Source organism: Trypanosoma cruzi, genomic scaffold (genome assembly GCF_000209065.1).
Source record: "Trypanosoma cruzi strain CL Brener 1047053516737 genomic scaffold, whole genome shotgun sequence".
Lineage (NCBI taxonomy): Eukaryota > Euglenozoa > Kinetoplastea > Trypanosomatida > Trypanosomatidae > Trypanosoma > Trypanosoma cruzi.
Genome location: NW_001849556.1, coordinates 343812 through 356736, shown reverse-complemented (window position 1 = coordinate 356736; position 12925 = coordinate 343812). Strand labels below are relative to the sequence as shown.

The window sequence follows — 12925 nt, the reverse complement described above, 5'->3', positions numbered from 1 at the left end:
CGGACAAACACACTCGACGCAGTGCCCACACGGGGCGGCAGAGCGGGAGCGCCCACAGGCACGCACGCCTCGCCGTACCCACTGCTGCTGCCGCAATTGCACACGCACACACCGTTCCTCATGCTCGCCGACGCAGTCCCGGGCGCGTAGCAGTAAGTGTCCCTGTCGCAGTCGTCGCACCCAACAACGTCGATGCTCCCAGCGTCGCCAAAACCAGCCGCTGCGTACTCCTCCGCCGTCGACAGGACACGGCCACCAGCGTCGTTGCACGCCACCCTCAAATGCGCCCCAGCCGCAAGCGACAGGCCCGCCGACAGCATCCGTGGCAGCAGCGCTCGGTTGTGCACAAAGCTCAGCGTGCTCCCAGCAGCGGTCACTGCACCAGCGGCGTGGAGCATCTCCCTCGAGGCGCCGTCGTGCACGTTGCCCTTCGCCAGCAGCATCGACCCTCCGGCCAGCCTCACCGTCGAATAAAACGCCACCGCGTAGTCCTCCGTCGACGAAAATTCGTTCCGCACAAGCGCCGCAGCAGAGCCCGACACGCTCACAGCCCCACGCACAGACACCGCGTGCTTGCACAGCAGGAAGTCGCTGTCAGCAAACGCCACAACGGAGCCGCCGCTGGCAGCAACACCGCCCTCCACCGACACGCACAGCCCCAGCGCCGTCTGCACCAACAGCCCGTCCACGTACAGCGCACCGCGCGACGACAGCGCCACGCCGCCAACCACCAGCACGCCAACAGCGTCGCGGAACACCGCCGCCACATGCGTGCGCGCAATGGTCAGCACGCTCCCCGTCAGATTCACTTTCTGCAACACGAGGCACGCGGAGGCATCGCCAAGGCCGTAGGCGCCGCGATACGCAACACGCCTCTCTGCGATCAGCAGCGAGTCCACCACGGTGACGCGCGAGCCCGGCGGGTATCGGCTCGCCACCACCACGCCGCCGCCGGAGCGCGACTCAAGCCCGCTAATCAACACATCGGCGCGCTCGCCAGCAGGCGGGTCGGACCTCCACCCAACAACGTACAGGCTCGCTCCGTCCAAAAACGTGCAGTTCGCCAGCGTCACGTTGCGCACGCTCCCTGACATCGACGCCACGTCCACCACGACGTCCGCCGCAAAGGTCAAGCCAACGTAGCATACCACCGACGTCCCGAAACTGACTTTCACCTCCACATCACAACGCACGTCGCGCACGCACAAGTCGGCGCCGTCGGTGCTTGGTGGCTCGGGGACAGCGACAGGCAGGCACGCTTCGCCGTACCCGCCCTCCGCGCACGTGCAGGCGCAGACATCACTCGAGGCCGTCGTCGTGTACGCAGGGAAGCACGATGCCGCGAGAGTGCATGGGTCGCTGCAGGTCAGAATAGTGGCATTGTACACGGACGGTATGCTGTATTTCACTCCCTCCTCACCGTTCACAGTGTTGCACGCAGCCACAATCTCTCCGTTTGTGGGATCGCGGGACCTTTTGGGTATCCGCAGCACCGTCGGCGTCACCGTGCTGGACATGAATCGGTTGCCGGACACTGACACCGCGGAGTCGCGGAGATTCACCGTGGAGTAAAATAAAGCAAAGGCCTCCGATGGGGATTCACGGCAGAGGTTGCCGCTCAACTGCAGCCAGGAGTTGTAGTAGATGTAGGAAGAGTATCTTGGGAAAAAAACAACCAAGCTTCCCTGCATGTCGTTGCCCTGAAAAACAACCGCTGACTGGGACTCCACACTTAAGACCGACAAAATGTTCATGAAGTACTGCACCGGCCTCGTCACAACGTTGCCTCGGATCACCACAGCAGAGTTGTTCAGTACGCTCAGCAATGAGGACTGGCCAGACCTTTCAAGATATATCAGCGTGCCGTTAGCGCCGTCCATATGAAACACGTTGCCCACCACCGCAAACACGGAGTGCCACGACACCCTCAGCGCAGATCTGACAACGTGAATGGCGCTTGACGATGCCGTCATGGCCTGAAACACGTTGCCACTAAGCACCACCGCGGAGTCGTTGCTGATCGCCAGTCCATTCATCGCGACACACGACGGCTTCCTAAGGACCAAACCCGACCGAGGGATCAGCCTCGTGACAATGAAGCGGTTCCCGCTGATCGTGATGTTCGTTTGCGGTGGGAACACACCCTCCGGGCTGAGCAGCGCGTCACTAAAACTGTTGCCGGTGACGACGATGTTCAGCGACCCAACAGCGGCGTGCGCGTTGCCCAACAGCAACAGCACGGCGCCGTCCCTCCACGTGCATCCATCGAACGTGACGTTCGCCACGTCGCCCGTCATCGCTCCGACCAGCACCGTCAGGCTCATGCCGCCCCCGCTGAACGTCACGTTGCGGTAGCACAGCCACGACAGCCCGCCGCCCACTGCCTGCGCAACCTCGGGGTACACCATGTCGCTGATGCACTCACCAACTGGCGGCAGCGGCGGTGTGCGTGGGGGCGATGGCGGCGACGGCAGTGGTGGCGGCGGGCCAGCAGGCACAGGCGCCGGGACACACACATCGCCGTGCCCTCCAGCAGCGCACCGGCACTTGCAGTCAATGACCGCCGTCGTCAGCGGAGCAAAGCAGTCGCCGTCCTTCGTGCACTCCCCGCAAGCAGCAACCGTCGTCACGTTGGTGATGCCGTGGAGCTCCAGTTCAGCTGCCGTCGTCACCTCCCGTCCCGCGACCTTCAGGCACCCAGCAACGAACCGGTAGCCAGCGTCAGCCCGAGATAGCAAGGAAACCGACAACCCCGTCGAGCCCATCGTGCAGTCCGTCAGCGTCACCACACTGCTGCCGTCAATGCTCACAAAAGTGGGATCACAGTCCTTGAAAATCGCACCCACACCCACGTCGTTGTCACGCCAATCCAGCCAGCTTGACTGCTGAACGGTCCAAAATTTGTTAGCGTAAATTGCATAGAATGAAAAAACACTGTTCCCCACCACGCGCAACACACTGTGTTCCGACACGCTGAATCCGTGGCGCAGATAAAAAAGGCTTGCCCCAAAAGAAATTCTATTGTTTAGCAGCGCAAAAACAGAGTGATTGCGGACAATGAGGATATTCATGTGCAGCAGGTGTGTGTATCCATCGAAGCTGCAGTACCGCGTGTAAAGCGAGCTGCCGCCCACCAGCTTCAGCGTCCCAACCGAGTACAAGCCAGGCCCACGATACCTCGGTGCATGCGCCTTGACGTTGCTGACCAACAACGAGGAAGCATTCAAAAAAACGTTCTGCAGCAGCACCACGTTCAGCATTTTGCTCATAAGGTCAAGTAGCTGAACCTCAGAGGACTGCACCGCGTCAACCTCCGTGACGGCGATGTCGCAGTGCAGCGGGAGGGCGAGTGCAAACACAACAACGGAGAAACGCATCACCGTCCGGCTCACGCGGATCAGGATACCAGATGACTCGGTCGCCTCAGCGCCACCAACAAACTGCAGCGCAGCACCCTCACGGAATGTGCACCCAGTGAGCGTGATGTTGATGGGGAGATGCAGCGGCATGCTGTTGAGGGAGAACGTCAGCGCAGCACCCATGCCGCTGAATATCACACCTGCGTAGCAGTGGTGCGTCTTCCACATGTTCAGCGTGAGGTCCGTCAGCGTCTGGTCCACCACGCAGCTCGTGTCGCCGTCAACAGCTCTCTCCGGCAAGGGCGGCAAAACCGTGTCGGGTACCTCGAAGAAAAGACACGACGCGCCATGCCATCCGTCCTTGCAGCTGCACGAGCACGAGCTGCGGTCCACCGACTCCGTCCCGGGCATGTAGCACGCCGCGTCGTCGTCGCATGTGCCACACCTGAAAATCACCACGCCCTCCGGAAGCACACCGTCGTACGACGCCTCCTCACCGCCCTGCAGGTTGCACCCAACCACAAACCTTGCGGGTAGCTCAACAATCGTGTCTGGCGGAGAAAGATCAGCAAAGGGATAACTATCGTCCACCTGACGGTTGTTTGCAAGCGCCACGGTGGTGCCGCTGCCCGACAACTTAACTTTGTACTGGGAATGCGGAATAATTAATACTGAGGCTGCACCCACGCTGTTGCCCTCTACACGCCACTGCGCACCGCCCTCGAGAGTCACTGAGCCAGAAACATACACCAGCGCGGGATCCAAAAATTCAGTCCCGCCAATGAAGGTGCAGTCCGCCACTCGCAGCAGCCCCGCGGAGCTCACGGTGGTAACCGCCAAAAGACAAACGCCATTTAATGCGCTCATCGTGTTGTTCTCCACGTCAATGTAGCCGCCGTTCCTCACATCAACAGCGGGAAAACAAACGGCTGATGCCGATCTGTAATCCCTCTTCCTTGTCCTCAGCGTATTCCCCTGCACAATGATCCCGCCACCATCAACAACAACAACATCGGGAAAATAAACTGCATAAATATTCCCCTCGATGCAATTGTCGAGCAGCAGCAGCGTCGTGTTCGCATCAAAAGTAAACCTCGGGAATCGGGTGGCGTAACTCGACGTCGTCACAAGCGTACTGCCCACCACCAGTATCAGGGAGCTCACGCCAAAATCACCCCCAAACTCCAATGCACCAGAATCCAATACCGAGGATGTCACGTTCACGTGCACTCTCGCACCACTCCCCCTGATCAACAGGCCCACGAGGACGCACTGCAGCAGCGTGATGTTGAGTGTCTGTTGTGGTGCGTCGAAGCTCCACAGGTCCAGGAATATCGGGGCAGTGAAGGTCACGTTGAAAAAGCACAGACCACGCACACCGGGATCAGGATAGTCCACGGAGCTGATCCTGCCACCATGCACGCAGCGGACCTCCGAGTCCTTCGCATCGGGGAGCGGGAGCGGTCCAAGGCCGTCCGGAACCGCAGCCGGCAGACACGTGTCACCGTGGCCGCCAGCAGCGCACACGCACTCACAGCCGCTGATGCTGCTCGTCCTCGCTGCAAAGCACACAGCGTCCATGGTGCACGCACCACAGTCCAGTGCCGTCACGGGTGCTCCAATGTTGAGATCGTCTTGGTAATCCGTCACAGGAGAGCCCCTTGCCTCGTTGCACATGCCGTAGATGATCGGGCGAGAGTCGGATGGTGGTGACCAGTTGCTGGTTATGTGTGCGATGGTTGACGAGTACGAACCGCACGTAAGTTTGTTGTAAAGTATCGACCACACACTCCGATCGCAAAACGCGACGCCGTTCTCCTTAGCCAAGTACACAACGTAGGCGGTGCGGAACTCGTTGTCGCGATGCACCAGCCAGCTGCCGCCGGTCACGGTCAGCCTTTTTACCATGAGCATGGCGAAGCCGAGACGGAAAGTGCTGGACACAACCTGCAGCACGCTGCCGCCAGCCACCACAACGTCCCCAAACATACACGCACCTTCGTAGTATTCGACGCTCGGCGCACTCCACGAGCTGTTCTGTATGGAGAACACGGAGCCGCTAACAACATGCAAATCCGACGCAAGGGCGTGCATCACGTGCGTCTGCGAAACGACAGCGCAGTTGTCCATGTAGAAGACGCTGGACAGGTTCACGCCAAGGCCGCGCTCCACGAGGATCGCAGCGCACGAGCCCCCGCCACAAACCAGCATCGACCGCGTCATGACAAACCGCGTCGACAGAAGCCGGACACCGTCCAGGACAAGCGCGGGGCCGTACCAAAACCCTTCGTAGCCACGGGTCGTCGTCACGTACTGCGACCCGCCAACCGTCGCGCGCAGCGTCGAGTTCGCCAGCAGCACACTCGAGTTCGGCGGCATCGCGCCATGCAGCACAATCACGCCCTCCAGCGACGTCACATTCGTCATGTTGACGAGAGCGTGGGGCATCAGGCGCGCCGTGCTCTCGCTGAGGCCGCCAATCCGCAGCTGCGCGCCGCCCGCAAGCACGCAGTGGCGCAGCGTCACGTTCAGCGCGTCAGCGAACGCGTCCATCGAGCGCAGGTCCACCGTCACAGTGATCGGTCCGCTGAACACCACCGAGTCGAAGCACGCCGTCGCACGCCCGCCGCCAACCGTCACGGACTCCGTCAGCGTCACGCCACTCACGCAGCCCTGTGAACCGCCACCACCACCGCCAGCCCTCGCAGGCGGCACATCGAACGGCAGGCACGCCTCGCCCACGCCGCCGGCACGGCAGCTGCACACGCAGTCGGAGAACGACGCCGTCAGTGCATCAAAGCACGCCAGCGCGGCCGCACAGCCGTCGCACGGCACCACGCTCACGGAGGGCAGGCCGGCCATGCGGTAGTCGCCGCTGCTCTGCAGCACCCGGCCGCCGGCACGGTTGCACTGCACCGACACGACGCCGCTCGTGATTGCCGGCCCGGAGACAAGCGTCGCGCCAGTGGCAGCGCAGCGCGCAATCGACACGGTGCCGCCGCTCAGCGTCACACCCGACAGCGACGCCACCGACGACGCCTCGCCCACCGCCCACACGTCGCGCAGCTCCAGCCACCCGCCGGCACCGATCGTCCCACCGCCGCAGCGCACCAGCGACGACGCAGCAGACCCCTCGACGCGCACGAAGCGCAGCACCGAATCAAACACCGCGAGGCGCTCTCCAAGCACAATGCCGCCGCCGCCGCTCACAACCGACACACTTGTCACGGAGAACACCGAGTGGCTCCGCAGACTGAGGCGCGACGAGGACGCCACATGCATCGCAGACGCGGTCGGACCGCCCGACGCCTCCAGCAACAAGCCGTCAAGCACCACCGCGCTCGACAGCAGGTCCACGTCGCCGCCAAAGTACACCGCCGACCCGCCCGCCTGCAACGACCTCAGCACAGTGCTGCTCACACGCAGCTGCGTCCGCAACAGCGACGTCGCGTGCAGCACAAGCGGCGACGCCACCGCGTCCGTCAGCCCGCTAAGCTGCGAGAAGCGCATCGGCCCCGCCGTCACAATCGTCGAGTCACGGACAGTCACGCTCGTGTGTGCCGGCAGGTTGTGCACAAACACGAGCGAGCAGTAGCTCCCGGACAGCCCGCTCACGCTCACCTCCAGGCTCCGGTCACTCGCCGGCTCGCCGCTGTAGCCCCGCACGTAGATCTGCGCACCACCGTCGCACACGCAGTTCCTCAGTTCGATGCGCAGCGCGCCGGGAAGCATCGCCGGCACGTCGAACACAACAGCCACGCCGTTCGTGATGTACACGCCGTCCATCAGCACCGTGTCCACGGCGCGGCCAACCGTGATGGCTCTGTCCACAGTGCCGCCCCGCAGTCGCAACACCACCGCATGCACCGCGGGCATAAACGCCGCCGCCGCAACCAGCACCAACACAAAAAGAAGCGCCGCACGCACAGCCACAATGGCCCTGCGCTGCACACGGTGCCGGCTGCGCGGACACGCGCCCACAACAGACCACATCCACCGACCCAAACAGATATCAACAGGGCTGTCGTGGTGTGTCGCACTCGCCCCGTCGACCATAACTCCTGCCTAGCAAATCCCTTCCTACAGATGGGAAGTCCAGAAATACAATCCCGATAAATCGATATCCCAGTACTGCTAATCCTAATACTGCAATTAATCCCTAGTAGCTTGAAACGATAGTTGTGGTGGTCAATCCAAAGTATCTCTATCTGCTTGATCAGAGGAAAAGAAAGCAGAGACAACAGCAGATAAAGAAATTGGCACGCAGAAGCATCCGTTCACAGACAGTCCCCACCAATGCACAGCCACCGACACAAAAAAGCACAGACGCAATAAAGTCAGTGACACCCTCGTCCTTCCACCGCCCACGCAGCTCCACAGAGCCACCATGCAGAGTGGCGCTATTTCAGCAAAAAGACACATGACCATTGGCACCGCTCCTGTTGCCGAATGGCTGCATCACAGAGCAGTCCCGATGCCGTGAAAGAAACACAAGAGCCGAGACAGACCCACGTGGCGGCGTCGCAACCGACAGCCATCGAGCGCGTAAAAGAATAAAGTGGTGACGCGGAAAAGGGGTGGAGGATTCGCCAGTTGCCAGCAGTCAAAGCGCCGTTTCTAGCTCACGTGGGTCGGCATTGCACAACAGACAGCGGCACCATACGCGCAGACGGCATTACACACAGAAGGAAGGGATGAAGAAGCACGGCGGTGGCCCCCAGTCACGAGAAACCCTAACCCAAATCAATTGCAAAGTCCGATTGGATCGCAGCCGTCTGGATGGTGGTCGCGTCGCTGCCGTGCGGTGCGTGTGTCCGCAGAATACTGCAATGATGAAGAAAGGGGAAAGAGACGCAGTGCGGTCCTCGTCCATCTCAGTTGGTCGTGGCAAAAACAACACCATCCCTCCAGATTGCCTGCGGCAAAGACTGTCGCATTCAGCAGAGGTTGGTGCCTTCCTCCCCAAACTGGAGCGCCACTCCACCAAAGCCGTCGCTCGCCGCCTCCCCCACCGACACAACGAGGGAACAACAGCGGACGATGCGACACGTGCGACGAGCACGCAGCCACCGTGACCAAGAAAGGGAAGCTGCGCAGCGCAAGCAAAATGAAAATACAATAAGTACTCCATCATTTCAATAGGACGTGGAGGCGCCGCAACCCACACAAAAAACGCAAAGCCGTGCAGTGGCCGTTTCTTCTTTTGCATTGAGTACTCTCAAATAACTCCCATGGCCGCACGCCAGCCACCATCGTCGAGCACATCGGCCCAATAAGTAGGGAAGTGAAGAAGAGTCCCGGCCCCAGGAGAGGGCGCTGCAGTGGAGGGCGTGAAACACACACTTGTTACGCATCCTCCACGATCAATCGCGGTGTCTCAATCATCCGTTTTTGCCAATAATCAGTAAAATAACAAGCCCGAATAGTCTTCTGGGCCGCTGGCCGGATCCTAAATTTATCTATATAAACCAAACAGGATAGGGAAAAAAAGGGGATTAATGTAGAGGCATTTAATTGACTCAATGTTTTCTTCTGATTAAATATATATATATTCTTTTGAGCGCTAAAGTGACCTTTTGTACTCAGCTAGGATCTAGAATGTTATTGCTTACGAAGTGGCAGTCTTTTTGGTCCTCCAGCCACAATCCCCCGCCGCATGGTGGGAATCAAGGGGGTGTGGGTGGAATGGCAAAATAAAAATAAAATTATCTAGCCGCCATCGGTTCCCTGATGTCCTTAAAGTCGTGGCATTCCCAAAATTCGTAATAAAAAAGTGTGTCGTAAAAAAATTGTATTCGTTTTATCAGGATATATACAGTAATTTGGCCAGCTCTCCCGCGATCATTCTCTTCACAAGCTCCTAGAAAAAATTATATGGAGAGACATAAATACGAAAATAAGCATCAATAAAAACAAAGTAACTTTTTGATACTCATACCCACACCGATATCGCTATACATTGATCGATGCTTATCTTCTTGTTTATATGGATACATCCCTTTTCTCCCCTCCAAATTGACAAATTGCTTGGTTTCTTGGTTTATTGAATTGCTATTCTATTGGCCGCATATGTATGTAGATAGACATGTAAATATCGGTATTAATATCTATTCAGTGCTGTTGATATATATATCGCTATTATCCCTCGTGTCTGCTCAAACAAATACGAAGACTCACACGCCAGCCGCCATCGCAGAGCACGTCCGCCCAATGATCGGAGATCTAAAAGAAAGCCCCGGCACCCGAAGTGGGAGCCGCATCGGAGTAAATGCAGAATTGCCTCTTCGCACAGTTTAAATCGGCCGGTTCTCAGAATTTCCGGTCAATGCCGTGGCGCGCCGTGCGGTATCGGGTCAGTCAGGCATTGCTGTGGCACGGAAACCCGCACGCTAAACGGCGAAACTAAACTGGTGGTGGTCGCAGCGGGATGTCGTCGCCGAGCGACGTGCGTCTTCTCGGTGGTCTGGCCCCTCTGCCGTCGTGGAAATCGGCGACAGCGTGACGTTCAACAACGCATGTGTTCTTGCCATTTTAGGCACGCGGTGCACTGTTTCTCAGTGGTATTCTCCTACGCGGAGACGGGGTTTCTGTGTAGGTTTGTTGTTCTTCATGCGGAGATTCGAGCCTTGCAGTGCGTGGCTATTTAATCTGCATTTTTAGTGTCACGACTTTCTTGCTGTCGGGTGTTTGTGCCGGGCGTGGGTGGTCAATCCCCGGCATTGCCCGCCTGCCTGTCACATCAAGGGCGTTTACAAGGTGCTTCCCTCTTCGGTGCCGACCGTGGCTCTGTTCTGGAGTGTTCGTGTGCCCGTATGCGGGATAGTGGTCCCGCTTTCGCTTGAACCCTCAATTCACACAGTACGTGCATTCGAGCGCGGTGCATGCCGTCAGACCGTCATATTCCTGGCAACGCCTCCTATTCGTCGGGGGAACTCTTGCTTGTGGAAGTGTCGAAGATAAAATACGGTTCCGGCTTGCTTTTCGTACGACACCGTGCGAAAACTGCATGGAAGTGGCTTCGGCATGGGCTTTGCAGTCTGCGGCGGAGGTGCGATCGGTGTGCCGTCTCTCGCTCTCGTCCTCGCCCAAGCGCTGAGCGGGGGTTCCGGTGGGATTTCTGGCGGCTCCGGCTCACCGGGAAAGCTGAACTCCCGCAGCGCCTGGGAGCGCGTAATGCCCTGGGCGTTAACCATGTGCGTCACGACACCAGTGTAGCAGCTGCAGTGTTTGCCGTACACCGGATAGCCTGCCGGGAGTCGGATCGTGGCGGTGTGGGGTCCAGCGGGAGGAGGAGGCGTTTCCGTGCGAAGTTCTTTGAGTGCCTGTTGTGAGGCATCCGCGCCACGCCAACGGCATGTGCGTGGGATGGCGGGTTGCAGTGGCCGTGGCAGCCATCCGTATTTGTGAGAAACTCCGGTGCAGAAGCGGGCCAGTGCAGCCTCTTCCCCACGAGTGAGAGTGGCGTCCGTGCAAGTGGGTTCCCAGTCGCCTGATACAGTGGAGCGGTAGGCTTCTGGCTTGAGCTGTCGGGCACCAATAATACGTTCGGCCAGTGCAACGATGCCGGTGCTCCATGTGCCTCTGAGCTGTGCGAGGTCGGACACCTTCTCGGCTTATGCACCACAAGCTCCGTTCCTGGGCACGCCGCAGTGGCCAAAAACAAACTGCATCCGTGTGCACGCTCCTCGGTGCTGCTGGCAAGAAAAAAGGGTACGTCCACAATGTGAGTCGCCAGGTGATCCAGAACCGTCGACGTGTGCTTGCGTGCTTCCACGGTTCCACGAGAAGGCGCATAGACGCACGCCGCCGTGGAAAAAGTCCCGGTGAATATCGTACTCTCCATGCCAACACCACACCCCTCTGTGTCTGCTGTGGTGCATGAAATTCGCACGGCCGGAGGGAAATTGGAAAAAAGAAGGAATTCCTCGTGTGGGCGTCCCTGTAACAGCGTGACCGATCCGCGACAATATCCTTTGCCCGTGGAGCGCGGTGTGCCAACTACATCAATGGCAGCGCCGTGAAGGGATGTGCAAATTGCCGGAATTGGCCGCCACACCTCCTGCACACACAAAACGTGCGGGCCGTCTCGGGCAACGAATCCCAATGCCGCAGCATCCAAGGCTCGAGCGTTCCACATGCACACCTGAGGGATCCAGCCATGGAATGCGGTGCGCTTGAAGATTATTGTGGAAAGTGACTGGGATGGCTTGGTCCGTCACTTCCACCGCTAAAGAGACATCGATCACCCTGTGCAATCGCCACGCCAGGGCAGCCCGAAATCACAGCAATACGTCACGCCTCAATACATAATCTCGCTCGAAGGCGTTCCTGAAAACCTGGAGTCCTGCTACTACTCTGCCGCCGCTTTGCTTCTGAAAGCTGTAATGCCTCCTGCATGGAAACCCACGGTAAGGCAGGGCTGCAATTCACTACTTCCACTAGGCGGTTCGCTGGATCCCTCCTCCATTGCACGAAATGAGTGCCGAGTTCCTCGCACGCAACTCCACAAAATTACAGTCCGATAAAACGCAACACCAGCAGTAACAAGAGCGGCAATTCAATCCCCTTCCACACAGTCATCGTGAAACGGGAAAGACTCCTGAAAGCACTCGCTCAAAATGGGATCATTTCACAAACAACGACCGACAACACGGTCGGTGCGGTTAACGATGGCTGGCTGTGGTGCGTAGCACATCCGTGGCCCTGCGTCCTCCCGCATCAACCAGCACCGCACGCCTGTCAGTTCTACGCGTTGCACATCACAGGAGGGCGCGATCACTTTTGCGGCTCGCACTGGATGCACGGTCAAGTAGACTCAGTGCGTCTGAGCGGGTGTCACCGGCCACAGACTGCAACGGCACTGCGGGTGGTCGGTACAAGGACGCGCCGGTGGTGTCTGAGGCGTACGACGATGACGCCATGTCGTACGGCTTCCGCGTCTCTTCGTCGCTCTCCTCGTCATCGCGCAGCAGCGCATCCAGTCCACCACGCCGAGGCTCGCGCAGCTCCTGCCAGTGGTGGTCCTCCACGTACCACACAACGACGCCGTACACAGTGACCGCAACCAGCACGATGGTCAGCAGCAGCACCATCGCCGCGTACGCCCTCGCACCGCCGTCGCTCGGCGCAAGATGGTTGGCCGCGCTCACCACGCACAGCGCCGCAAGCAGCACAAAACTCGCCGCGTGCATCACCGTCAGGAAGGCCGAGCGCATCATGTTCGTGAAGGCAACCACGCCCGCACCCGCAAGCAGCACTGCCGCCATGCAGAAGTACTGGACGTGGCAGCCTCCCACGGGCGGGTGCACAGCCGCAATCAGGCCCACCACACACAGCACCGACAGCTGGAACACGCACCAGTACACGCGGCTGCCCCTCATGCTCGTCAGCATGCTGCCGTACATCCGCTGCTGCGCCGCGGGGTGCCAATACCCGACGGGGTACAGCAGGCGCTCGTGCAGCGGCTTCCTCGAAAACTGCCAGTACCTCGTGAAGCTCGCTCCCACGTGGCGAGCAATCAAGTAGCACACGCCAGCAGGGAACGCCACACCGTACAGCACGCCAAC

The 12925-nt window shown here is 59.3% G+C and overlaps 2 protein-coding genes and 1 non-coding gene across 3 annotated transcripts, besides 3 other annotated features; all 3 read right to left on the bottom strand.

Annotated features, from left to right (window-relative positions):
• Tc00.1047053510399.39 (dispersed gene family protein 1 (DGF-1), putative) lies at positions 1-7415 on the bottom strand (the record flags this gene model as incomplete). Its single annotated transcript, XM_802335.1, has 1 exon — positions 1-7415. A coding segment is annotated over one exon (7415 nt), but the record flags the coding sequence as incomplete, so codon positions are not given.
• Positions 1-12925: a sequence feature (areas not merged during assembly with more than two copies in the genome that could not be assigned to a particular haplotype).
• Positions 2431-2486: a microsatellite.
• Tc00.1047053510399.20 lies at positions 7950-8020 on the bottom strand. The gene has a single exon (XR_008255686.1). It is a non-coding gene; the product is annotated as a C/D small nucleolar RNA (snoRNA), TB8C3C3 (small nucleolar RNA).
• Positions 8781-9221: a mobile genetic element.
• Tc00.1047053510399.10 (dispersed gene family protein 1 (DGF-1), putative) lies at positions 12119-12925 on the bottom strand (the record flags this gene model as incomplete). The annotated part of the gene is made up of 1 exon (XM_802334.1): positions 12119-12925. A coding segment is annotated over one exon (807 nt), but the record flags the coding sequence as incomplete, so codon positions are not given.